The 27,015-nt window shown below is 40.3% G+C and overlaps 1 protein-coding gene across 5 annotated transcripts in view; it reads right to left on the bottom strand.

Annotated features, from left to right (window-relative positions):
- Slc16a7 (solute carrier family 16 member 7) overlaps positions 1–27,015 on the bottom strand; it is a 153,733-nt gene that overhangs the window by 41,751 nt on the left and 84,967 nt on the right. For all 5 annotated transcript variants that reach the window (XM_032913358.1, XM_032913367.1, XM_032913342.1 and 2 more), the window contains one exon: positions 19,280–19,544. In XM_032913358.1, the coding sequence (XP_032769249.1) occupies positions 19,280–19,514 (235 nt within the window). In that variant the 5' untranslated portion in view covers positions 19,515–19,544. The remainder of the gene's footprint in view (positions 1–19,279; positions 19,545–27,015) is intronic.

Below are 27,015 nucleotides of genomic sequence, written 5' to 3' on the forward strand. Positions count from 1 at the left end.
CCTCTCTTCTCTTTCCTCCCTCCAAACCGTCTTAAGTGCCCTTTTAATGTTCAAATGTGTTCCATTGCACGCTCGCAGTGAGTAGAGCTCATAATATAGATCATACAGTCAGTCTCGAAGGGCAGTCAGGATAGTATAAAAGCTGCAAGAAACAAACTAACCAACAGCTTACCTGTCACCTGTGTTTAATCAGAAACCTTCATTTCTTTTACTCTCTTGCCTGTCATTTCCTATTTTGTTTTAATCTGATATTTTATGTATTTACACTTTAAATGTCATCCCTTTTCCCAGTTTCCCCTCTGGAACCCCCTATCCCATCTTCCCTGCTTCTATGAGGGTGCTCCTCCTCCCACCCACCCACCCACTCCCACCTCAACACCCTGACATTCCCCTACACTGGGACCAAGGGCCTCCCCTTCTATTGATGTCCAACAAAGCCATTCTCTGCTACATATGCAGCTGGAGCCAGGGTCACACTTCATGTGTACTCTTTGGTTGGTGGTTTAGTCCCTGGGAGCTCTGAGGGGGTGGGGGTCTGGTTTGTTGATATTGTTCTTCCTATGGGATTGCAAGCTTTTTCAGCTCTTTCTGTCCTTTCTCTAACTCTTCCATTGTGGTCCCTGTGCTCAGTCCAATGGTTGACTGGGAACATCTGTCTCTGTATTTGTCAGGCTCTGGAAGAGCCTCTCAGAAGACAACTATAAGAGGCTCCTGTCAGCAAGCATTTCTTGGCACCCACAATAGCGTCTGGGTTTGGTGTCTGTAAATGGGACAGAACCCCAGGAGGGGCAGTGTCTGGATGGCCTTTCCTTCAGTCTCTGTTCCCCACTGTGTCCCTGTGTTTCCTTTAGACAGGAGCAATTCTGGGTTAAAATTTTGAGAAAGGTGGGTGGCCCTATCTCCCAACCTGGGGCCTTGCCTAACCTCTGGATGTGGTCTCTACAGGTCTCCCTTCCCTTTGTTGGGCATTTCAGCTAACCTCATCTCTGTTGGGTCCTGGGAACCTCTTGCTTTCCTGGTATCTGGACTTGCTGGCGGCTACCCCCAGTTCCCTATCTCCCATTACTACACACCTCTGTTCAAATTCCTGACCCTCAATATATCACCATTTTTATATTAAAATTGGTAATTTTATTTAGGATAACTTCTTTCAGGAATCAATTTCTTCCTTCTACCATGTGGATACCAAATATCAAATTAAGGTATGTAGGCTTCACAAAGGCAAAAGGTAAAAGAGGTAAAAGGCAAAAGGTAAAGAGCCTTTACTCACAGAGCCATCCTGGTAGCTCTTAGTTTCCCTATCCTTATATAGAACATCTACTTAAAAGAAATGTGCAGTACATTTGAGACACTTGGTAACTTACAGCTGCAAACTTTATATTTCTGAGTTTTCAAAAGATTTTAAAACATGGCCTGATTGAATGCCTATTCTTTGGCTACCCTAACAGTACATAATTATTTATATTGTAAAATTTCCCCAATGTCTCATGGTAACTTTGTAGTGAATGCTGCTAAAGTCTTAAAATTACCTGCATGGACTCCTACCCATTTTTTCCAGAGAAAAATCTAAACATGGTCAGGGCGGAAATGAAACCAGAATTCAGAATCCCTTCTGGACCCTAAACACTCACCATTCATTTTCAGCCCTTGCTAAGATCCTGAACTGGGCTGAAGTGGGCTGGCACGGCGGGACTTCATTCTCCAGTCTGGGGAAAGTACCGTCAATACGGCGCAGATTTGAGAAAGATGTTATGCTTCGAACAGCGCCATGTAAACTGTCAACACTCAAAAAATAAATTACAACAATAGCGTGTGGAAGGCAGTTCAGGGAGAAACAAGTGCTGTGTGTAACAGGTTATGGGGCTGATTTATGGTGGTTGGTAAAGAACAAGAAAAAAGATGAAAAGCTTGTTGAAAGAATACTGAGGGGGTTGATGCGGTAACTGTGTTTTTAGAACCTAAGTGCATTGAAAAGTAAAAACATGTAGTACTCACCAAGGAGGATAATGACAATCATTCCTATTGGCTTTTATTGCTTTCGTAAAATTTAAAAAAAAAGTGATGTCACATATCTGAGAGGATAACTAAGCAGTTCAGAGGTCCTGTGAAATAAAATGTGTTTGTGGAGAAATAAATTTGGCTTCAGAAAATTGCTTCTAACAGGAAATTTGTTCTTTATTCATCAACCCTTTTTTTCCATTTTATTTATTTATTTATTTATTTACTTACTTACTTACTTATTTATTTTTGCTCTGCTGGGAAATAATTATACGTGTAAGCAAAAATTCTTCCTTTAAATTATTGCTATGCCTCTGCCCCAACTACTAGTTCAAGAAAGAAAAATGGATCCTGGACCACAAAGGAAAAGTGAATCTGAAAGCAGTGGTGCACAGAAGTTAGAGCAGTGTAAATGCACTCAGTCTACACTGCTTGTGGACCGTTCCCCTGGACCGTGCCCGTGGACCGTGCCCGTGGACCGTGCCCGTGGACCGTGCCCGTGGACTGTGCCCGTGGACTGTGTCCGTGGACTTTGCCGTGTGCCCTTCAATCATCCCTCTTGTATAAAGCAAGAAAGGAAAACTCCCTGCTCCTTGTACAAATCCAGGAATCACCACAATTACAGTCTTTCTTTAAATACTGTTCACATACGTAAGTTCAAAAGGTTTCTAGCAAACTCCATTCTTAAAATTGTATTAAGGGCTCACCAGCGGCTTTCAGTTTGGTTACGAATAGGGACACAGAGGTGTTCCCTGGACCTCTGTGTCCCAACGTTCTCCATAGAGTGCTTTCATTCAACAGTGTGTCTATCTTCAGATACAGTATTTATTATTCCTTCACACTGGAACAATATGTGGTGATATTTCAGCAGCTCTTTACCAGGAAGTATAGTTAATGTTGCATTATTTATCTTACCTAATACTTCCCTAAGAAAAGATTTCTAACATGCATTTCTTTTAATATTTATAGAACTTATATAGGGCTGATTTAAATGTATGACCACCATTCTTAAATTTAAAAACTTCCTTTAGACACACTTTTAATTAAGACATCCTGAGTGGAATCAGTAATTGGTAATGATGTTTTATTAAACCATATACCCAGTCCCCTTTCTGTCCTAAGCTCCTCCGGCACTATCCTTCTAGGCAGCTTGGCAAACCCCTGGGACCAAGGCATCCAGGCACTTCCAGCAAATTGTGATCTGACACATAGAAAGAGGTTTATGTGCTGGGTGGGGAGGAGGGATAATATGTTGTATTAAAAGGTTGTTTTAATTATTTTATTTACAATCAACAGAAGATTCTACAGGCTATTTTCACCTTTCTGTGCATGCAAATGTTCCCCAGGAGCACACATACCTGGAAACCAGTACTTAGCTAGGAGAGTACACATAGCTTTTGGAGAAAAACCCGATATGTTCTTTGGCAAACGTAGAGGGTAAAAAGCCTGCCCGTTTGCTCACATGACTGCTCCTCTCATTCCACTGACACCTAATCCTCAGCAGAAGAGAGATGCATCTGAGAGTCGTGGTGGCTGCTCTCGCAGCTCTAAAGTTTTCTTGGAAAGCACATGGCTGCTTATGGAGTCAGTGAAGTCTCTATACAGCAAAACCCTCTCAGAACACGAGGGAGTATTACGGATAGGTTTTGCTTAAGCTATTTAGGGCCACAGTCTCTACGGTTAGCATGGTTAGATGCCTATGAATTAGACATTAAGTTGTTATGCTTGGTTCTCCTTCTCCCTACAACTGTACTTGAAACTTTGAATTTCGACACGGTTTACGTCTGGTTGGCGAGGAAAGAAGAAGGGCTGTAGTGTTGATTAACTAGCACTTGCACTTGGGCAAACCCTTCTCACACAGCAGGGAAGTACACAGTGGAAATGAAAAGCCAAACCCAGAAGAGAATGGCAGTAGAATATAAGTGATTATTGTTTGGGAAGGGTCTAGCAGGAAGCTGGAGGGTTATCAGGACTCATGAGTGTTCTCTGTGTATTTACTCTCTGACCTTCTACCAGCACGAGGTTGCCATATGGGATGACTTGTGCCTGATTATGCCCGTGGTATGTCGTCCCTTCATTTTCTGGGAAAGAATTAACTTTAAACATTTCTGTGCTGCTTTGACACTGAAACACTGAATCTTTCCAAACATCTGAAGTCTTCCTTTTCCTCTGAAAAATTCTGCTCTTTTCTTTCCGTGCAGCGTCTTCTGAGCACTCGGGCTCTCTTGTTTCCCAACATCCTCTCTGTTAGCAGTGTGTGAGTAGGTGCTGCAGACCACAGTACGGTTCTCACACCTTTAACCTCTACATTTCATACCTGGAGGAAACCTCTTTTTCTAGAGACCATGACTTTTACCTTTTGTAACATGTGAACATTTAGCAATGATTATTGGAACCCAGGAGAATCTCAATATACTCTTATTAGATCTGAAAAGAGTTCCATGAAGGATCTAAACAACAAGACAGTAATAACTCTTACACAGCTGCAAGACGTAGCTTGTATAGATATCAGAAAGAAATGGAGCAGGAGGGGAAGCCATTTCTTAATCTTAGAATCATCAGACAAGGAAAATGGTGAAAATTGGAGATGAAAGTTCGCTGACACATTCTGGGAAGAGCAAGCATAGACTGTAAGTATAAAATGCCCAAGAAAGTTGCTAATAGGAGCCAAGGGCTGAGAGGAAATAGGGGAAGTCAGTCTTCACAGGGAGATGAAAGCCTTATGTGGGTTCAGACACAACTGACTCTGGGTTTTGGTATTTTATGGACAGTTGTTGGGGAACAGAGATTATGACATTATAGACTTCAATAATAACCTGGATGACAACTGTCAGTGCTATGAACAAGGTAATAGTCATAGAGGTCTGGAAAGTGATCCATTACTTCACACAGTCAGTGAGGATTAAGGAACAAGCACAACATCGGGTTTGCAGCCTTGTTCACCTGATGTGAAGAATAACACTGAGGGGACCAATTAAAACATGTCATGCAAAGTGTCAGTTAGGCATTGGAAAGTGTTAGGAGGAAACTTCATAAAGTTAAGTCTGGACTCAGAAGAGATTGAGGGTAGACATCCATATGAAAGAAGTATCAATCTGCCAGTTATAAAAACTCATGTGAAAGTAAAGGTTACTAGACTTAAGCCCTACTCTAGTCCCAGCAAGAGGCAGTCTCCATGTCCTACGTACCAAGGTTCACTCCAGGAGATACACAGTATAGACTTATCCAGGACCCAGAATCATCTTCACAGACTGAGGTCCAGGCATACCTAGTACTAGGTCAGTTTTTGTAACTCCGGACTTTGCAATAGCCTTACTTTGGTACAGGTTCCAGGTGCTTTCTCATGGATCCAGGATGCCCACCAATCTCTAAAGACGCAGTTATAAGGTGCACGGTAGTAAACATAGACTCTACAAACCAGTTTGTAGACATAGGTGCCAGGATGTCTGCCTTGTAACTTGGGCATTAGATAGCTTGTCTAAAGATACCATAGAAGACTGCCTGCCTACAGTATCTGTACTGGATGCCTAAGAGGGTTGACCAGAGAATGTTCATCCTATAAAATGGCACTGAGACCTAACTTCTGATATTCAGATGTCAATGTAAAGCAAAAAGAAGTATATAAACCAAGTAAAAAATAACCAACAAATGGGACAGGGGCTGGAAATAGGTGAACTACTTGAAAAAGAACTCAAAATCATTGTTTGAAAGAAGTTTGGTAAAATGAAAGAGAGTATAGAGAAACCATTCCAAGAAAATAGGAAAAAATAATCAACCCAAAATATAAATAAATGTAAAAGAAACTGGGCTGGAGAGATGGCTCAGTAGTCGAGAGCTCTTCCAGAGGTGTTGAGTTCGATTCCCAGCAACAAAATGGTGGCTCACAGCCATCTGTAATGGGATCCAATCCCCTCTTCTGGTGTGTCTGAAGACGGCTCCAGTGTGGTCGTATACATAAAATAAACAAATGTTAAAAAATAAAATAAGGTATGTTTTTTACAAAGCAAATAAATAAAGCATGATATTACCTATAAATATATAGAGAAAAGGTATTTAAAAGCCTACATTCTGAGTGATAAGATTACCAGGGGATTAGGAAGAACTAGAAATAAATCCTGAGGTGTCTAGCAGCAAAATAAACAAACAAACAAACAACAAAATCTCATATTTTTTCAATGGGGAAAAAAAGAAGTATCTTATCATCTCACAGACTACATGATAAACCAGGCTAAGACCACAGAATTCAGCATTACAGGCCACTTTGAGACTACTGATTATGAACTAAGAGAGACCAGGGAAGACAACTGTCTGGTTTTATTCCTTTTTATTTCAGAGATGCCAGGGTTAAATAGGTACAGAGTTATATTTATCCAAAGTTTTGTTCTCACCATAGATCCAAGAAAAATTATCAAGTATGCAAGGAAGTGATAATCTCTTATCTAAATCAGTGGCATGAAACGGTGGAGGGCAGTGATGGATCTGGTAGTATCAGAAGGTTAATGCTATGACAATATTAAAGACTGTGATGCTCGTGAGGTTAAAAAGCCAGGTCCGATGGTATAGGGCCCCAGTGAGGGAAAATAAGATATTATAAAATGGATATGACTTTCAAAATTGTTCATTATTACACGTGAGGATATGAGCCCAGGAATAAGGGATGGGGAGACTCAAAACTGAGAAGGTAGCAGACTGAAAGGGCTAAAAGTTTAGATTAGTTGATGATGATGCTGATGTCAGTGGAAGCTATTTCTTGAGTAACATCTTAAAGATTATAACAGGACCTGGGATTGGAATATGACTTATTTTCATATGGTAGTATAAAATTGCCGTGAAGTGACTAGACACCATGACCAAAACAACTCTATCAAGGAAAGCTTTAACTGGGGGGCTTGCTTACAGTTCCAGTGGCTTAGTTCATTATCACAATGCATGGCATGAATGGAGCTGGAAGAGTGACAGAACTACATCCTAATCCACAGGCTGAGAGAAAAAGACTGGGCCTGGAATAGGCTGTTGAAATGTCAATGCACTCTCCCAGTGACTCTCTTCCTCTGACAAGGCCACATCACCTGATCCTTCTAAATCCTTCAAACAGTTCCACTTGCCAAGGACCAAGGATTCAAATACCTGAGTGGTAAGGAGTGGGGGATTCTCATTCAAACTCCCACAGGTGGTAAAGAAAATATTAAATATCTGAGGGTGTAGGCAATATGTTTAAAGAGTTACTGCCAAGAGATCTTTCCTGAGTCTATATTACTGCAACAGTTTATACTTCTGTTCTTTATTTTTATCTCTGGAATGAAAGGAGTTCACATTACCATGACAAATCCTTTTCAAAACAAATGATTTATTTCTATTGGCATGGGGACTAATTGTGCCTTGCAAAGGCTAAGCTCTACTTTAAAGGAAATGCAGGCAGAACTCAAGAATGTTGCTAGAATACAAGAGGAGATTTAAAAAATTTAGAAAAGAATTTAGTTTATTATGAATATAGGCAAAAAATAATGTAAGAAAATATTGAATGGACTCAAGGTGATTGTTCTCCCTAGACTGTGCTCCTTGGTCAGTCATGCCCATGGCTGTAACCATCAATGGAATACATTCAGCTTTATCACAGGAACGACACAGAGAAGGGTAATAAAAGAAAAGAGTAGAGTGCATGGCTGGGAGATTACATGGCCACGAGACAGAAACGTTAACAGAAGCATAGACATTGTAGTCAAAAGGATTAGAGATTAAACCTGTTTTCAGCATTATTTGTAGTAAACAAATCATGTAATAATCATCAGGGAAGGGTAGATTAATGGCTTGGAATGGAGCATATCAAATAATATCATTGCTCTCATTTGCCTTGACTTATCACTGATGATTTTTGAAAATTATGCTAAATTATTTTACAAAATTTACTTTAATTCATTCTTTACTGGCATTATAGTGTCTACAGGCTATTGATAGTGACTGCTATAAAATTGGTCCTCTCAGTCTTCTCTGGGCCCTGACTTCTCCATTTTCTTCCTTGCTGAAATTCCAATGTCGTAAAATTTAGTTAATACATCTGTTCACATAAACCATACCTTTCAGAATTTTATATTGTTTTTATTGTAACTCTTTTTAGACCTGAAATGTCTACTCGATGAAGGCAGAATGTGATTTGCCTGTCTTTCCTGAAGAGGCATGAGCTACATCAAAGGCAAACACCAACCCACAAATGTGTTTATCTTCATTTCAGAGACTCCAGTTTGAACTCTCTCTGGCAGCGCTTTGTGATAGGGGAGATTTTGGACCAGCACACACTGTTTTACAATCTGTTCAAACACAACACAGCCAACCGTTGCCAAGGTCCTAGGTCCAGTGACATTTCGCTAATCAAGTGTGGATTTGGTGATTTATACATTTTTTTATACAAGAAACTTTTTCTTAGACTATCACATTTTTAAAAGTGTGTGTGTGTGTGTGTGTGTGTGTGTTCTAAGCATAAGATAACATCAAGACTAAAGGCTGAAATATTTAATTTAGATGCACTTAGATGGAGAATAATGAAGGTAATGGGAACATGGCCCATTTTCATCGCCTGAACATGATTCTTTCAGAGGAAACTGAAAGTATGGCAGGCATTGCCATACAAGACTTTATTTCCATCTGTTTATCTACTCAAGTCTCTAGGCTACAGGTGTAACTACATCATCAGGAAAGCTTAACTTCTTAATACAAATTTAAGTTCAAAGTTAAAGCAGTATGTTGATATAGCCAGATTATATAGTAAAGTGTCTTCTACCCAGAAGGCCATGAGCTCTTTCTTTCTTGTTGAATGTGATGGGAGTTGGAGGGTGGGAGATAGTAGGAACAGTTCAGAGGCTCTACTCACGTAAGTAATCGTGGGCCATTGTGCATAAGGAGTAGAGCTGGAGAAATACCGAGCGTCTCCTCATAAGTACCCACAACAAGCATGCAGCCACAATGCCAGCACCGGGATCTAAGCACAGTCAAGTGCCCTGTCACTGAACCAGTGTCCCCTAACCCACAATGGCCCTATGTCTCAGAAGTTAAATGAGGCGAGGCTGAAGAAAAGGAAGAGAGAGGTGATTTTTCTTAGAAATTAGTCAAAATGTAAGTTATGTGCTTGGAAAGTTTTGAGTACATGATGAAACGAGAAGGCACCATAAATTCTTAGGATAGATGTCAGAGGACAAATGAAAAGATGTTGGTGGTAAAGCAGCAAACGAATGATTACACTGCAGCCTTTAGGAACACTACATAAGATTCATGGAGGGTAAAAGAAGTATTCACATATATGGTTAATTTAATTTGCCACTTATTAAACTCATTGTGTGTGGTAAATATTTATAAGCTTGGTGTCGCATGAAGAAACAAAGATGCTTTGAGACCTGCTCCCCCCCACTACCACACTTCCCCAGAACCTTCCCTGTGGAGGACTGAAATGGGGGGGGGCACTTCTGTTGTAAATTTAATTTAAATTTTTATTTCTGTATCGGTAGCTTGGAAAAAGCTATGTCAGATAAAGTTCAGCATTTGTCTCCTCATACAGTGAATCTGAGGATAAGACCAACAGAACCACAAAACAGGCTATGTCCGTGGACTTAATGACTGAAGCTAAGAGACACCTTCCCTTTGGAAGCAGCTCCACAAGTGGTGACAGCTCGCCCCAAGCCTCAACATAGCTGTCCTTGATCCAGCCTGGGGGCTGCTGCTGGCTTTGTGGAGATGTTGTGTTTCCTAGGAAAGTATCTTGCACAGTCCAAAGCCTCACACATGTGGTTTAACAGAAATTGCCAAGCACTCCTTTCTACCACAGCTCAAGAGTACTTCTCCTATGGGGCATTTTCCCTGTTTATAGTTCCTTTTATCTGAGCTATCTCGTTAAATTACTTTAACAGAAAGAGCCTAATTAACTCTTCATAAATATTTCATATGAATTTGAAACTCACTGTGGAATACGTTTGATATCCAAGAGGTATTTGGGAGGTTGTTCTTCATACAGAGATTTTATAGGAGTCATTGGCAAAACACATACCAGTTCACATTTTCACCAATATCTCAACGGTGCTCACCTGTTGAGTTTAATTCCGAAAGGGTATAATCTTCTATATTTTTTCCTAATAAGGAGCTAAAATGGACCCCAAAATACTATTTTGTTCTGTAGATAAATCAGGTTTTGCTTAAACAAATCTTTAGTCTCATGTATATGTTTGTGTGTTCAAATGTCTGTAGGTACTCAAATGTGCATATTTGTGTGTGTGTGCATGTGGAGGGCAATGGCCAAGGTCAGGTTGTTCTTTTATGATTGTACTCCACCTTGCCCACCTTGCTGACTGAGACAGAGTCTTTTACTTGAACACAGAGGCCATTGATCTGTCTCATCTATCTAGCCAGCTGATGAAAGGAGTCCCCTGTCTGCATCCCTGGTGAGACGGATTGAGTACAAGATGGCTTCCAAACCCACCTGCCCTTTGTGTGGGTACAAAGAACATGAAACTTGGCACTCCTTCGTGGTGTGGGTGTTTATATACACTGGCATCCTCCTAGACCCTGCAGATGGTTCTTCTATTTCCATATCAATATAAGTCTCTGACATCAGCACTGGTTTGCCTGGTCAAACTGAAAAAAAAGGGGGGGGGGAAGAAACCCAAATTGCCTGCTCACAACCACTTCCCTGTGGTCACTCCGTTTTGCTCCATCAACATTCCATCTTTTAATAGAAGAGAGAAAGTTGCAGTGTATGTGTGTGTGTGTGTGTGTGTGTGTGTGTGTGTGTGTGTGTGCATGTGTTTTGAATGATCTTCTTTGCTTTCAACTTTCCAGGAATGGAGTGCTGAGAAAACACACACAGGCTGCCTCTTTGGGGTGGAAATCATTGATTGGTATGAGAGGTGAGGCCACAGGTGTAGCCGGAACTTGTAGCCAGCAACCTTCCAGAATATGCAGCAACCTTCTAGAATATGCAGTGCCCGTTCTAGTCAGAGAATTCCGAGGTTCATTCATTGTTCGTTTGCTCAACAGCTAATGTTTGCAGAGTTTTGTCAATATTCCATCCACGCTTTTCCAAGCATTCACATTTAATGCTGTTGCTGTGACTGGAGGGAGAGAGAACTGAGCTGTAATCCTTACTGTCTCAACAATGTACACAAGTTGTGTTCATTGAAGAACTTCCAAAAAATCTAGATGATAACTGATGCCTGGCTACACAAGTCCTATAAATTCTATATGAACTAGCCCTGCGGTTACATAGACTTTTCTCAGTGTCACAGAGCAATAGGCAGAATTGCTACAATACAGATGAGTGATTAGTGATGCCCACAGCCAGGCAACCAGTCTGATGTAATTCAGTCAGAGAGGCTACAAGGCTATGGGCCACCCTTCTTCAGATTCTGTATCTGTAAATCTTCGTGCTCACTAAACTATATTTGTGATGCATACATCACTGCTTGCAAAGCTTTCAATGTCTTTGGGGAGTATGTGTCATGTGTTGAACATCTGAATGAACCAGTGACTATGTTCTTGACAAGAGTTCAAAGAGGGTAGTGAAGAGCTTTCCTATTTGAGCTTGGAGGTAGTGAACGAAGGTCCTTTTCATGATCTTAGAAACACAAAAATTCCCTGCCTTTTTGTGCTTTCTGGTTTTTATATAGTGCCAAGCTTGGTGGTAGTGTGTTGATTACTATGCTTAAATTTAAGAAGTCTGATGAGCCAATATAGAACACATGTTTGAGAAGCCTCACCCAGGGATAATTTATAATGCTGTCTATGGTAAGATTTATAACAGCAGTTCAAGAGTGTAATTAAATGAGAGGTTTTAGAATAAAAACAGCAAAGACATGGCATGTGTCTGTCAGTTGAAAGAAACATTATAAAGAGATGGTCACTGGTCCTCAGAATAGGGTTTATCATTTGTTAATTTTGTATTTGTTGCAGTCCAGAATACGTTGGTAATCATCTGTATTGACCGCATTCTAAATGATGATGCTGCTCCTTTTTGAATGTGACGTTTTGAAAATTCACTCAAAAGGCTAGAACACGCACTGTTGTGATCTTTGTACCTGTATTGAGTTTAACTGTCTTCCTAGAAGCCTCCACTAATAACACAGTGGCCTGCAAGAACATGACTTGTAAGGAAGTGAACTAAAGACATAAGCATATTAACATGGGTCACTATTTTCCTAAAGAGGACAACATGGAGATGGGTATATAGAAAAGGGCAACATGATTACCTACAAGGTGAGGAGAGACCAAGAACCAACCAGACAGAAGCCTTGAATTTGGACTTTTCCTCCCTGGAGAACCATGAAGGAAGAAGTTCCTGTGGCTTAAGCTGCTTGCTGTGCTGTTGTCTTTCTGGCTGTCCTCCAGATCAATATAATGCCTCGAGTCCTATATTCAGATTGCGGGTTTTCATATCCATGAGGGTGCAAAGCATGAAGCCCACTGGGTGTAAGATCATTCTCCTCTTCCCCCTCTTCCTCCTCCAACTTGCCATTGTACAGCAACCGTATTAATCTCCCTTTAGGTACTAAAACCTTCTCTGCTCTGTTGGGACCTTTCTATACATTGTTTCCTCTGTCTCAAATGTGTCCCTTTGTCCTGTTGAATGCTTAATCTCCATCCTTCAGCTCTGAGATACTGCTTGGTCTTGCAGCTATGAGATCCGCTTTCACCGCAAAGTGTTGCACTGCTGACTCTGTTTCCTCACTGATTCACAGCACAGCCATAATTAAATAAGATATTTGGGAAGCAAAGCGTCTGATGGCTCATTAAGGCTTCCACTGGGCCGCGCTTTTTACGTAACAGGTATAGAGTGTATGTTCATAAGATAAGTAAATGAACAAGCTAGTCGTTTTAAGACCTTATCGCACCTTGTAACATTGGATTATCCAGATATCATTGTCTCTGATGACAACTGACAGGTACCTTATGCAACTGGTGTGCAGGGAACAGTGGGTGCTATCGCCTCACGACCAAATAAATGGCCAGTGTGCTTGGTGTAGGCAAATATGGGCAGCCGAGCAAATTCTTGTTCAAGGAATGCCATTCAGATTAATCACACATGTATAATATGTATATGATTATCCAAATGCACCTGGTAGACCTTCTGGGATTTGGAGAGTTAAGAGGAAAGGCCTAGCTACCTCAAACATGAGAACAGAACTAGTTTTGCTTTGACTGCTGCAGAGAGAGCTTGTGATGTGAATTATATTAATGCTCTCCCCAAACAGGCAAATATTAGAAAGTACCACAAAGCACAGATCAGAGGGTGATAATGGCTTCATTTAAATCTTAAAAAGAATAGCCATACATTGTATATTATGCCCACAAATCTGCTGTGCTACAACCTTTTGTTTCTTAGCCTCCAGGATAAGTTTCAACGGTTTAATGCTTGCTTCTTTGTTCACAGTGGCATGTAATAAAACAATGTCCATTCTTTATCACATTTGGTTCTCAAATATCTCATCGAACAGATCAAGTTTCCAGGGGCACAGTGTCTATTCTGCTCACTGGAATGACTGGCATTTCCCCCTTCAAAGTGAATTAGAGGGGGGGGGACATAAATAATCAATAATCATATAGATCTGCTTCCCAAAATTTGTATTTGGAAATCCTACATGTTCTTACCATTGCATTATCCCTAAACAAGGCAACAGATTAGGGTTGCACAAAACCACTATCCTACTTCATCACCGTTCATACAATAAATCCCACCGTCATCTAAAGGAAGCAGAAGTTAAGATCAAAATACACTTTCTACCTCTGCTTAGGGCTGTATTAATGGGATGACCACTCAGCTTGACCTATTTGCTGGAATTTGCTAGAACTCTGGGAGACCATATGGGCAGCCAGATGGGTTGCTGTAATTTAGTGCCATTATTCTAGGGATGAAGCAATGTATCAATGTAACTTGCTTTCTTTTCCACCCTTTCTGCATACCTGTTATTAGTTTCATTTTTAATTTAGACATCAGAAGGGAAGATAATGCCTTGCTACTAGGGCCCAGATGCCAACTAATTACTACAAGAGGCTCCAGTCCTGACATCACAGGCCAGACCTCAGAACAGCACTCCATATTTCTGGGTGACCCCCCTGCAGTGATTAATAGGTGGACAGCAAAGCTCTAATGAGTGTGTCAGTTCTTAGATGTTCTCTAGGCAAATGCAGTTAGCATTGTGCTGAACGTATCTTCAGTAACATGGGAGAGACTCATTACACTTTGCTCTAAACTATCTGCCTTTTCACCTCATGGTCTGTGAATTTATTTATAGTCATCAACCGAGAAAAGCCTTCATAAGAGGAGGTCTTCCCCACATAGGAAAAAAATTGAAATATTTTGAATCAAATATTGACTTTGCCTTATATAAGAAGGAACTGTGGTGTTAAACTGAAGTGGTTTCAGAGATGTGTGTTAGATTTCTTTACCAACGGAAATTATGATGAAACAGAGTTGAGGGCGAGCCCTAGAAAAATGCACTTTTGACAGAAGACTTAATAGTCATTGCAGAACACTTGTCAATCACACTTGGAAAAAAATCTATTGATAAGTAATTGATCAAATCAATTGAACTTCTAAATTATTGTCTCTGAAGAAAATGTTTATTTTCAAAACTGCTTGGTTGGCAAAGAATTTGGGAGAAGATAGGCCCTGGGCCTATGGGAAAACCAAACACTATTGTTTTGTTAAAGGAATGGCATTGATTAAAAAATTGACTCCTGCTGTGCCCATGGGTGTGTGTGTCTCCCTTGGCCATCATCAGAGAAGCCTCCTCTTACAGGAGATAGGAACTAACATGGAGACTTGGAACTCTACAATGTACAGAGAATAAGAGATTTGAGCACTAAGTCCTAAATGTGATGTCTTCATGAATCCCCTCCCATTCGAGGATCAGGGAACTATGGGGATTTGTAGTGTGAAGATGCTAAGAGTCATCAAGGATAGAGAACACCTTGAAGCAGTGTCTTCCAGACATAACATGTACCAACTCATGGAGACCGTGGTAGCATGCACAGAATCTGCACAGGTCCAAGCCAGAAAAGGTCCCAGGGCTAAGAGTGCTAAGATGTTTGGAGCTCTTCATCCCCAGACATCCATCCGCAATTGTCAACTGCTTGAAGAGTTAGTTTTCTGACTATTTATATAAACATTGAGGGCAGGCCAAGTGGCCAGCAGAAGATTGCTAGCACACTTAAAACTCAATGAGATTTTTGTAGACATTTTGTCATTTTAATGAATAGAAATAAGGGGTCATGAGATGGCTCAGTGAGCAAACGTGCTTGCTGCCAAGTCTGGCAGCATCAATTCAAAGCTCAGTACCCTCGTGATGGAAGGAGCATTTGATTCTGCAAATTGTCCTTTGGCCTTTAACCTTCACACATGGGCACGAGAGTGCACGCATGCGCGCGCGCGCACACACACACACACACACACACACACACACACACACACACACACACCTTTGCCTTATGCAAACAAAAGTGGGTAGTGAGACAGGGCATTTATGAGAATGCTAAGAGTAGACCCATCTATAAAGACAGCTAAATCATAGGGAGAAGATACAGGATTTATTTCTGAGGTAATGAAAATGTTCTCAAATTAACTGGGGCTGTATTTACACAGCTTTAAGAGAGTACAAAAAACTGATCAACTTTTACAAGTTAATCGAATAAGTTGTACAGTATGCAACCATCTTATTAAAAACACTGAGCTTCAAAAGGCATTGTGCCTTTTAGTAAAAAAAAAAATAACTTGTAAACAATTGCAGAAAAAGGAACTGAAATTTGTCTCTCTCGTTCTGGCTTACACACCACACGTTCTTTCTGTTTATCTTCTGTTAGATTAGTTGGTGTCCCATTAACGAGAGATTATTAAAGACTAATGCATTCTAAGGGCGTTTTTAACATTCTGGTGAATCCATCACCATGTGCCTTATTAAAGGTTGACGGGACTGATCATTTTCTGTTACTTGGATTTATAAATGTATTCCTTTTCTTTTCTTCTCTTTTTTGATAAAATAATATACTGGCATAATTTCTACTTTCCCTTCCTTCCATCAAACCCTCCTATATGCCTCTCCTCCAAGTCATGCCTCTTTCAAATCAGTTGCTGTGATGCATATACATATAATTTCTAAATATAAAAAAGTCATGGCTTAATGTGAAGGATGTAGTCATGTTACTAGTGGTAAATGTATTCATTTTCGTTTAACTTCGTATTTTAATACTGCAAGCATTTTTAATTAAAATGTGATCACACTTCCTCTCTTTCCTTCCTTGCATTGCTTCCACTTCTCCCCTTGACTTGGATTCATAAACTCTTCTATCTTTAATTATTACTGTTCAGCAGGTGCATGAGAGTACATGAAACTGTCACTTGTGCATGTGTATTTTGCAACTGACCACCTGGTAATAGGTGACTGCAACCCATGAGGAGGCTCATTTCCAGGGAAGACTGATTTCCCCTTTCTCTTCAGTTATTAATTGCTCGTAGCTTTTCGTATAGAGGTAGGTTTCCATGAGATTTCCATGTCCACACTGGAATGTCAGCTGGTGTTGAAATTGTTCACATCTCATTTCGACTTGCATTTCGACTTGCTGTTGAGAGATCCTGGATGAAGCAACCCTGTTGTATTCATAAGACACAATCTCTCAGCAAACTTCCAGGACCGTCCACTCATGTGTGGATTAGGTTTTTTGTTTGTTTGTTGTTTTGGTTTGGTTAAGTTTGGTTAGGTTTGGTGTTGAGACAGAGTAAATCCACATAGTCCCAGATGTCCTGGAGCTCACATTGCAGACCAAGTCAGCATGAACCCACAGAGATCTGCCTGCCTCTGCCTCCGTGTGCTGGATCTAAATTAGGCATGTGCCACTACAACTGGCCACTTTATGTGTTTGAGACAAGGTCCCAATGTGTAGTCCTGGCTGATTAGAACTTACTACAAAGACCAGGCGAACCTCACATTTGTAGAACTCCTCTTGTCTTTGCCTCCCGACATGCCTGGCCCAAAGTCTGTTTTTATTCAAAGGTAAAAGCTTGGCTACAGGGAGAAGACATAAAACGTGGACAGTATGAGGAACCACGTGAATGCATAAACTACATCAAGCAGTGTGTGTTACAGTTTAACGGGTTTTGGGTTCTCCTCCCACAAAAGCTTGGGGGTTTGTTGTGCTATTTCTGTGAAGCCAGGAATGGCACTCAAACAATCATGGCCCTGATAATTAAAGATTTGGGGCAATATTCCAAGGGTTTATTTGGACCTTTTCTAGATCTCACCATCATTAGCTCCTATAAACTCAGTATTTTTATGTGTCTTAAATTTTCTCAAGGCAACCACACCAAGCACTTATCCACTTAACTTTAGACAGAATTTATTCTTCTATTACTCTAAATACCTTAATGATTTCCCCAAACTTAGAAATATCAAATTACTGTGGTATTTATTAACTTCTAGAGTTTTCATTTGAGGGATGGAGATGTATTCCAGTTGGTGGAGAACTTATCTAGCCTTTATGCCTGTGTTCAACCCCAAACGATATGACCTGGGCATTCCATAGCATGCTGCTATCCCACACTTAAAAGGTAGGGACAGGAGAATCAGAAGTTCAAGATCTCCTTACATCCTCAACTATGAAATGAGATCAAGACCAGCACGAAATATATGAGACACGATTTCAAAACAAAGTTCTCATTTGTACCTCTTCAAATTTATACCATACACATCTTAAAGAGAAAACGAATGCATTCATAAAATGAAATTATTTGTATGTGACAAGTCCAGTAAAAAATGTTCGTTAAGATGTCACACTAGTTTTAGAAAATGAAAATATTGAATTATATGATGCCATTCTTTCATTTTATAAGCCCCTTTTTTATCTAGCTAGCTCAAAGTCTATGCCGTGACTATGGCACCTCTACATACCAGCTCTCCCTTGCTTGGGGACATTGACTGTTGGGTTGGAAACTCTATCTAAGATGTACTGAACCTTACCCAGTTCTTATTTTTCTTCCAGGAAGCCTGCAGTTATTGTGACCCCAACCTCAACGTAGGGCAATAATCAGTTCTCACCAGTGGAGCATAGTCAGAAATGAAGTGCCTAAATTCCAAGGCTAGATACCGAATACTACAGATGATCTTCTCTCTTGGCCTAATACAGGGAATAGGTTTAGAGGTCAGCACAAGTCAGGGTGTTAGGACGGGTACCTCAGGTACCACAGGAAGTGCTGAGTGAGCCTCCAATGAGCTACGTGTGTTTATGTCCTTAGCGCCAGAACAGAAAAGGGACAAGATCGTCTCTCAGGTCCTTAAGAGGACTGGGGAATGTCACGCAAATCAAGTGTGGAATGAGGCCTTGGCCAAGAGCAAATTTCAATAAATATTGGTTATTATTGCTAATGTTCCAGGCCCTTATTAGTAGTCACGTTACCTTTACTGAAAAGGTGGGAAATGACATTACACAACTTAAATAATTGCTTTCAATGCTGCATTCTAAGTCTGTAACTGCTCCTCAAAGGTAAATTACCAGTTGACAAATGAAAATTCCAAACCCCATGAATTTTATGTAAATGATGTATACAGAAAAGAAAATCTAAGATTCTGGTCTGCTGTTGACAATGTTGACAATGAGTGGTTTTCATTATTTCACATTCCCATATGGGGTGGTCTGATGGATTCATTCCCTCTCATGGTTTATGCTTGTTTTAACCGAGAAACTAACAATATAATTGGAAGCAGCCACTTAAAATGATGTCATTTTTTTTTTTGCTTTTTTGTTTTGTTTTGTTTTGTTTTTGTAGGGGGGTTGTCCTAAAACAATAAGGAGTTATTCCATGTACAACGACTTGAACATCTGCAGAAAATGCCTGGTGGGTGGCGCCATGCTGGGAAGTGCAAGAGTATGTTCTGGTTTTATAAACCAACAGAAACATGGTATTCCTTTCTACTCCAAAGGAAGCAAGTTGGTCCCAATGGCCATGCCGAGATACATTTGCCACATTGCAGCATGGTGTTCATTCCAAAGCAAACAGCAGAACCCCTTGGAATCTTGATAGTCCCGCAAACCACATTTGTGCAAATAATTCTCTGTTCTTGCCAATATTCCATTTAGGACTCAAAATGAGGTAAACAGATGAATCGTGCTAAACTACCACAAACCAATTACAAACGCAGTTCTGATCGTGCTTTTTTCCGATTGATTTCAACTGATCAATGTGTAAGAGTTTAATATATGGACAAAAGGGGACTATGCTCTTACTCCAGAAACCCCTTCGCACGGAGAGCCTTACCTCCTGCGTACATGACAGCCAGCATAATGGAGGATATCCACGCGATCTGACTGGAGGTGGTCTTGAAAATGTCCTTGATGTCATTGAAGAATACCGTGACGGCTTTGGGGAAGGCATAGGAGAACCCAATGGAGATGAAGGATGCGCAGACTACAACCCAGCCCCACCCTCCGTCCGGAGGAAGTGGGAATGGAGGCGGCGCCGCCGTTGCCTTTACTGAAGACTCTGATGGCATTTCTGAGCTTCTACTGGAGACGAAAACAACCTAGTGGAAGAGAAATAACAGTTCATGTTACATTCTTTATTTTGTGTAATGCCCTTCATAGTTGCTGAAAGAGCATTCGCATCCTAACTACTGCGTGATTTTTATTAATATAATTAGTATTCTTGTACTTCGATGGTTATTAGAAAATCAAAGCAAAGTAAGTGTTGGCTATGCAGCATTGATTATTAAGAGGTAAACTCTAAAAGCACTTGATTATGGGATGAAAACATTTGGACGAGAAGAATCCAGGAGTAAACTGAAGGGCCAGGGAGAAACATAGCTACTATGCAGCAAAGGCTTTCTTCTGTGTTTATGCAGGGTGTGTGTGTGTGTGTGTGTGTGTGTGTGTGTGTGTGTGTGTGTGTGTGTGTGTGTGTGTACAGGCATGCATATGAGGTGTATGTGTGTGAGAGTTGTGTGTGTATGTGTGTGTCTGTGTGTGTGTACGTGCGTGCCTGCATGTGTGTCAGGGGTTGATATACACTGTTTGTCTTAACTGCTCCCCCTGTCCATTTCCAGCAACCCCTCTTTCACAGTATTGGGAGCATGCTGATCTAGCTGCTCTTGAGGGCTAACGTTCTAAGGAGTCGCTTCTCATTCTGTTTCCCCAGCAATGGGATTATATGCGTAACATTTTTATGTGGATCCTGAAAAACTGAACTCAGGTCCTCATAATCTTGTGTCAGGTTCTTAACAATTGAGCCATCACCAAACCTTAAGAATATCTTAATTCAAAACACTGGCCTTCCAAAATTACGGCTACTGACCATTTTGTGACTCTCTCCTCTCTCTTCCCCGTAACCCCGTTCTCCCTCATTTCCAAGGATTTCTACTAGCTACATGGATGATGTGTTTATTTATTGAAGAACTGGAGAAAAGGCTCTTTAATATATTTTATATATATCAAACACACACACACACACACACACACACACACACACACACACTCCTAAGAACACTTAAAACTTTCCTGTAGGAGGAAATGATGTACAATTTAATATATTTCCACAATGTGGAAAACTTGAGTCCACATCCTCTTGAAGTATAGAGATTGCAGGAAAAAAAATCACATTTTTGTGAATATACATATGTGTGTGTGTGTGTGTGTGTGTGTGTGTGTGTGTGAGTGTGTGCTGAGAATACCTAAAGTATACTGTCTTAGCAGGCTTAGAACATAGTCAGTACCTGGTGAATCAAAGCCAACTGTAAAAACATGCTCCATACTCACAGAACCACACAGCTACAGCTCTGGGCCTTTGCATGGTACCTCTTTCTGAACACCCACTTCTGTTGGGGTCCTCCTACCCTAAGAAAACACCTCATGTCTCTGATCCCATGGTTTTGGATTTTTTCCTTTTGAACATTCTACACACATGCACACAAAGAGATCCTTTAATATGTTCTTCTTGGGTCCAATGTATACAGTATGTTAATGTCCTCTGTGCATTAGCACATTATCAGGAAGGTGAGTACCTCTCATGTCTTCTTAATGGGATGAATAATAGTATCTTATCAACTTCAATTATAAGATAAGGGTTCAAAGAAAGATTTTATTGTGAAGAACAAATGACTACTGTATGGTTTGCAGGCTACACAGTCTATATTGAGTGCTTATCCAAATTGTATTGTTAATTTTATTGGCAGCAGTGAATAACTGAGCATGGTTTTTCAACAAAACTTTCTTTACAAACCAGTTGGATGACTGCTGATTAATGATGTCTAACAGATATTAGAGAAAAACCCAGAAGGAAAAAAGTACTCAGTCTATCAGTTATTATTAAAAATTGTACATATTTGTTCTTGTTACTGTTCTTTGTGTATATTTACCTGATTGATTTAAATGATATTATAATTTCATGAATCCCAGAGATACAACTGTAATTTTATATGAGTTATTTTATTATTTTTACTGGCTATTGTAGAGGTGGAGTTTTTTTTGTAGCTACACTAGTTTTAAACAGTATGGCAAATATATGAAATATAAATCATAATTTTGAAAATCAAAAAATTCACATTTTGGCTAACCCCATGATTAATAAAAATTTATTATTTTTATATTATATTTTCTCTTTAGATCTATATTACATATATTGCTTAGTCATATGTTGACAATTTTTAAAGTACTCTGAAATCACACTTTTAGAAGAACTAAGGAAGACATGACAAATATATTTCCAGGTCTATTTGGGAGAGTCTGTGGTGAGAAATTAGTTTAACTGAGAATTTTTAAATGGTAAGTTTCTTATTTCCAAGAATATACAGTGTAATAACAAGTTATTTTAAACTAAATAGAGAGGGAGGACATGGGGGCTAGAGCCAAACACAATAATGACATGAAGTTGAAATTGGAGCCGGCAAGACACCTCAGCAAGGAAAGATGTTTGCAACCAACCCTGGTAGCCCAAGTTCAATCCCAGGAAACAGCATGGTGGAAGAAGAGAACTAATTTCCAAAAGTTGTCTTCTGCCCTCCACATGTACAGCCCACATACACCAACACACACACACACACACACACACACACACACACACACACACACACATGCATGTATACACAAACACACACGTACATGCACACACATACACACCATACACATGTGCATATACACACACATGCACATGTGTACACACACATGTACACACTCAATGTGCACATGTGCACACACATGTGCACACATTTACACATACACCTGAGCGCATACACACTCTGACACACACATGTGCACACACACATACGCACATGTGCACAATACACAGACGTGCACACACATATACATGCATGCACATACACACATGTACATGCACACATATATACAGACACACATGCCATGCACATGCACACACACATATGCACATGTGGCATGTGCACATACACATATGTATGCACACACATACACACCTGTGCTCCCATAGACACATACTCAATATGCACGTGTGCACACACATACACATATGTATGCATATTCACACACATATGCACACAATTTTATATTTTTGGTTGTGAGCCTAGCCTTCTGTCTGTGTGTCTACATATGTTTCTTGTGCCTTATCTTTGGTTCTTCACGTTTTTCCATTTGTCTGACTGGTCCTATTCACACTTACCTGCTTTTATTTTGTTACTTTAGTATATGGTTCTCTCTCTTTTGAGATATGTTTATTTTCTAATTAAAAAGAGACAGGATGTGGGTTTAGGCAAGCGGGGAGACAGGAAGCATATGGGAATATTTGGGGGAAGGGGATTCATAATCAAAATATAGTATGGAAAAACTCTGTTTCAAGATAAAATTAATAAACTAATTTTAAAAAGTTAAAAACATTTCAAATTTCTGATCTCATGCTACCGATCTAACTGCATAATATTTGAATTAACCTATAATGTAGTTATTGGCATATAAATATACTATGGATAATAGGGATATACCACAGTAAATTCTGATTTTTTTGTTACTGCTAAATAAGTCCTCATTATCTCTAGTAGGCATTTATTAATCAATTTAATTTAAAAAAAACGTTATGAGGCTATTTTTAAAATGAGACAGTTTCAGTGATATTAAGAAATTTGGCCTGAGTCACGTGTGAGCCACTAGATCTAACTGCTTGTGCTAATGTAACACACACAGGATCAGAAATGAGACTGCTTGATTACGTACTCAGGGGATAAAATAAGCCCAAGAAAACCCACTTGACATTTTTATTATATTCTGTGTGTGTAAATATCCTGAAGGATTGAAACAGTCAAGAGCACTTGAGTTCCAAAACATTCATAGCCTGAAATCTTCTCCCCATAGAAATTGTAGTTTGATGCTAAATGTTCCCCAGTGTTGCAGTGATGAAGACCTGGCTGTCTGCCTTTGGTGTGCTGGGAAATGGTTGGACCTTTAACTTGTGAACTAAGGGAAGGAAGTTAGCTCCCTGGTGTGTGCTTTTGTAGAGAACTCTGGGACTGTGGCCTTTTCTGTCTTTCTTCTTGGCTCCCATTGTGAGTATCTTTGGCACAATGTATCCCATGCTGCCTTGCCTCAGAGTCCTCACAGTGGTTCCTAACAAAAGAACAAGGTGTCCGCGATTAGAACCTCTCAAGTATCAAATAAAAAATAAATCTTCCCTCCGTTTAGATTAATTTCCTGAGGTAGTTTGTCACAGTGGTAAAAATAACTGACTAGTGAAGGGATGCTTTGGTACACGAAAACTACTCTCTAGCCATTTGCTCTGACGCTTTTCCCTCCGGGACAGAGACAGGAGTACGTGAGACTCTATAAGCCAGCAAACTTCACAAATTAGGGAAGGCTGAAACTCTCACCATGGCCCTACCCAAGGACACAGAAATGGGTATGCTGCTGCAGGAGGATTCCTAAGCAGTGCTGCTCGGAAAAGAGGAGATTCTGAGGTCTGTGGAGCTTCAGGAAACTCCTGTGCTGTGCTTTCAGGGGGTACAACTGCTTCTGAATCATCTGTACACCTGGAACTTACACCCCAAATCCCACTGGTTCCTTTACTAGTCTGCCTTAGTTTTTTTAATTAGTTACTTCATTTATTTACATTTCCAATAGTGTCCCCTTCCCAGGCTCCTCTCCACGAATCCCATTCCCTCCTCTTGCCTTTCTTTAAGAGGGTGCTCCTACACCCACTCATCCACTACCACCTCATCCCTCTAGCATCCTCCTTCTCTGGGGCATGAAGCCTATGTCGAGGCAGGACACATGGAGGGTACATGACGTTGGGAGGGTATAAATGGGACTCAATGGACAGTGATAGGGGCTGAGCCTGGCTTCCTTATAGAGCCAGCACTGCAATGCCTGTTGGTCTCGCATCTTTGCTGATCTTCTATTCCCTGAGAGAGCCACAGCTGAGAATGTCTTCTGGCATGCTTCCCTGGCCCCTCCTGCTGACTTGAGCCAAGGCCAAGGCCTGCCTGTCTCTGCTAGGTAGGGCCACTGCTGCTGATTCCTGTTTGCTATCCTATCGAAATGGACTGCTGGTGCATCCATGAGGTGTTTGTGAGTGGATCGAGCTGCCGCTGCAGACCAGTAAACTGAACTGCTGATTTCCAGTCAGCACAGAGGAGAATTGCTTTAAAGAACCTTTCTAAACAGGTCCACTTCCCCATATCCTTTCTTTCCCACTACCTCTGGTGGGTGGAAGGTTAAAAGGAAGGTTAAAACATTTAAGAACCATCATTAAAAATAGGTTTTGAAAAAAAAATCCCACTGGTCAGACGTGGACTTTGGTGAATTTGTTACTTTGGTCTGTAGGAGTGTGTTCTCCTTATAAGAATGAGTAGGGGTGTGTGTGCACCTATGGAATGCATCTGTGTATGTAAGTACATGTGTGTGTGTGTGTGTGTGTGCATGTGTGTGTGTGCATGTGTGTGTGTGTATGGTATGTATGCATGTGTACATGTGTGTGCATGTGTATGTGTGTGCATGTGTATGTGTGTGCCGATGTTATCTTCTCAGGGAGAAAAAAATCTCTCATTTAACAAAAGCCCACCAAAATGTCAAAGAAAACAGCAACAAAATTGATTCAGGCATGGAAAAAATAATGCTTGTAAAGTGGCTACTGATTTTTAATGAAAAACACTTGTATTAGGTTAATATTCTACTGAAGATACAAATTAGTGGGGGAAAACCCCACATATCTGTCAAGAATTACTTTTAAATGGTATATATCTTTACAGTGTGTTCTACTCTTTTTAATTGTTTCTTGTTGGAAACAAAACTAATTATCTCTCCTCGCCGCTCATTTATTAGGTTTTAAAACAGTACCATTTCTGTTTGAAGATCAATTTGCAACATTCATGTACCAAAAATAGTGTTGTTAGAAGTGCGTGACGCTTAAAGAAAACAAAGGGAGAGACGGATTATAAACATTGGTGGAAGAGAGCACTAGGTCTTGGGAGTCGTCTTACGAATCTGGACTTATTACCACACTTTCCAATTAAATTTCAAAGTGACCAGTTTCCTTTTGGCTTGAAAATTTTAAAAAAGAAAACTGAGAAAGTCGCTGAGAAAATACCAAAAGGCATTTACGGAGCAGGCAGCTCTGTAGTCTTTAGCATAGTTAATGTGGTAAACATTTAGAAGTAACACTTTGCAACTCCTTTTCCTGTCATTGTAAAATGCATAAAAACAATCATCCTTCTCCTCCAGCCAAGGGCATCAGACACGTCCTTAACAGCACACCACTTGCTCCATGAGGGCCACAGGCTTCTTTTCTGCTGGCTGGCCCTTCCCTCCATGGCTGGCCCTTCCCCTCCATGTAGAAACAAGACAGCTCTGCTGCCAACACATTCACACTCATTTGAGGACCGTGTGTCCTGTGCTTGCAGGTCCCCCTACCCGAGGCTGGGACCCGACACACACACAGCCACTCCCCTTACTCCAGCTCATGAGGAGAAGTCGTCAACACCTGTCATAGTCTCCTGAGGATTACCGATGAGCATAGCTGTGCTCCACAGGTCAGCCCAGACCACATCTGATACCCCACTCAGACACTGCCACTGAGTTAATTGCTCCAAGACTGAATGGATCCAACGACCTACATACTAACCTACACAACAGTCTCTGCTAAATCAGCACCCTGGTGCCAACTACAGAGAACTACAGCCCACGGAAGAGCAGGGAGGGGGAGAAGTTGTCTTCCTCAGGGTAGGAGCATAGCAATTGTCCAGTACTGAACATATAGGTAGCATCACACAGATGGAAAAGCTTATATTTAGGAATATACGTCATATACAAATACGTATACAGTAACAATTAGCATGTAAAAAAGAAGAGGCCATGGATTTGAAAGAGTTGGGGGATGTATGGGAGGATTTGGAGGGAAGAAAAGGAAATGTTTTAACCATGAACTCAAAAATTAAAATAAAGTTAAATAATAAAAATGGTGCTCCCATAATAATGTCCTCTGGGAAAAGACTTAGATGATACAAAATAACTAATGAATTTAAAATAGCAATAATTATAAAGAACTCAAAAATAATAAAAAATAAAATAATTATAAAGGTCTCAAAAAGGGTAAGAATAAATGCTGTAATCAACACCATTAGACAAACACAAAGTTGAATTAAATAATGAAAACAATCCAAGGCTATAATCAATAAAGAGAATCTATAAAGAAAATCCAAAAATGAAACAAAATTTGAAATGAAAAAGTCTGGAATTCAAACAAAATGTTCCAAAGAAAGCATCACAAATAGATTGGGCCAGGTAGACAAGAGTATGTATCTCAGCCATTCTGGCTAGTGTGAGAAGGAATCAAAGTTATTTAATCTGAATCCCTTTAATTGCTAAGGATAATGAATCCTTTTTTGAGGTATTATTTAGCCATTTAAGTGTTCTATTTAAAACTATTGAGATCCCAAGCTATCTTTTAGTTGGACCATTTATTTCCTTGACTTCCTTTGTAGCTCTGTATATCGTGGGTATGAATCCTCTGATGCACAGCTGGGACAGACGCTCTCTTGCTTTTGG

The sequence above is a fragment of the Rattus rattus genome, chromosome 1 (assembly GCF_011064425.1).
Source record: "Rattus rattus isolate New Zealand chromosome 1, Rrattus_CSIRO_v1, whole genome shotgun sequence".
In the NCBI taxonomy this organism is placed as follows: Eukaryota; Metazoa; Chordata; class Mammalia; order Rodentia; family Muridae; genus Rattus; species Rattus rattus.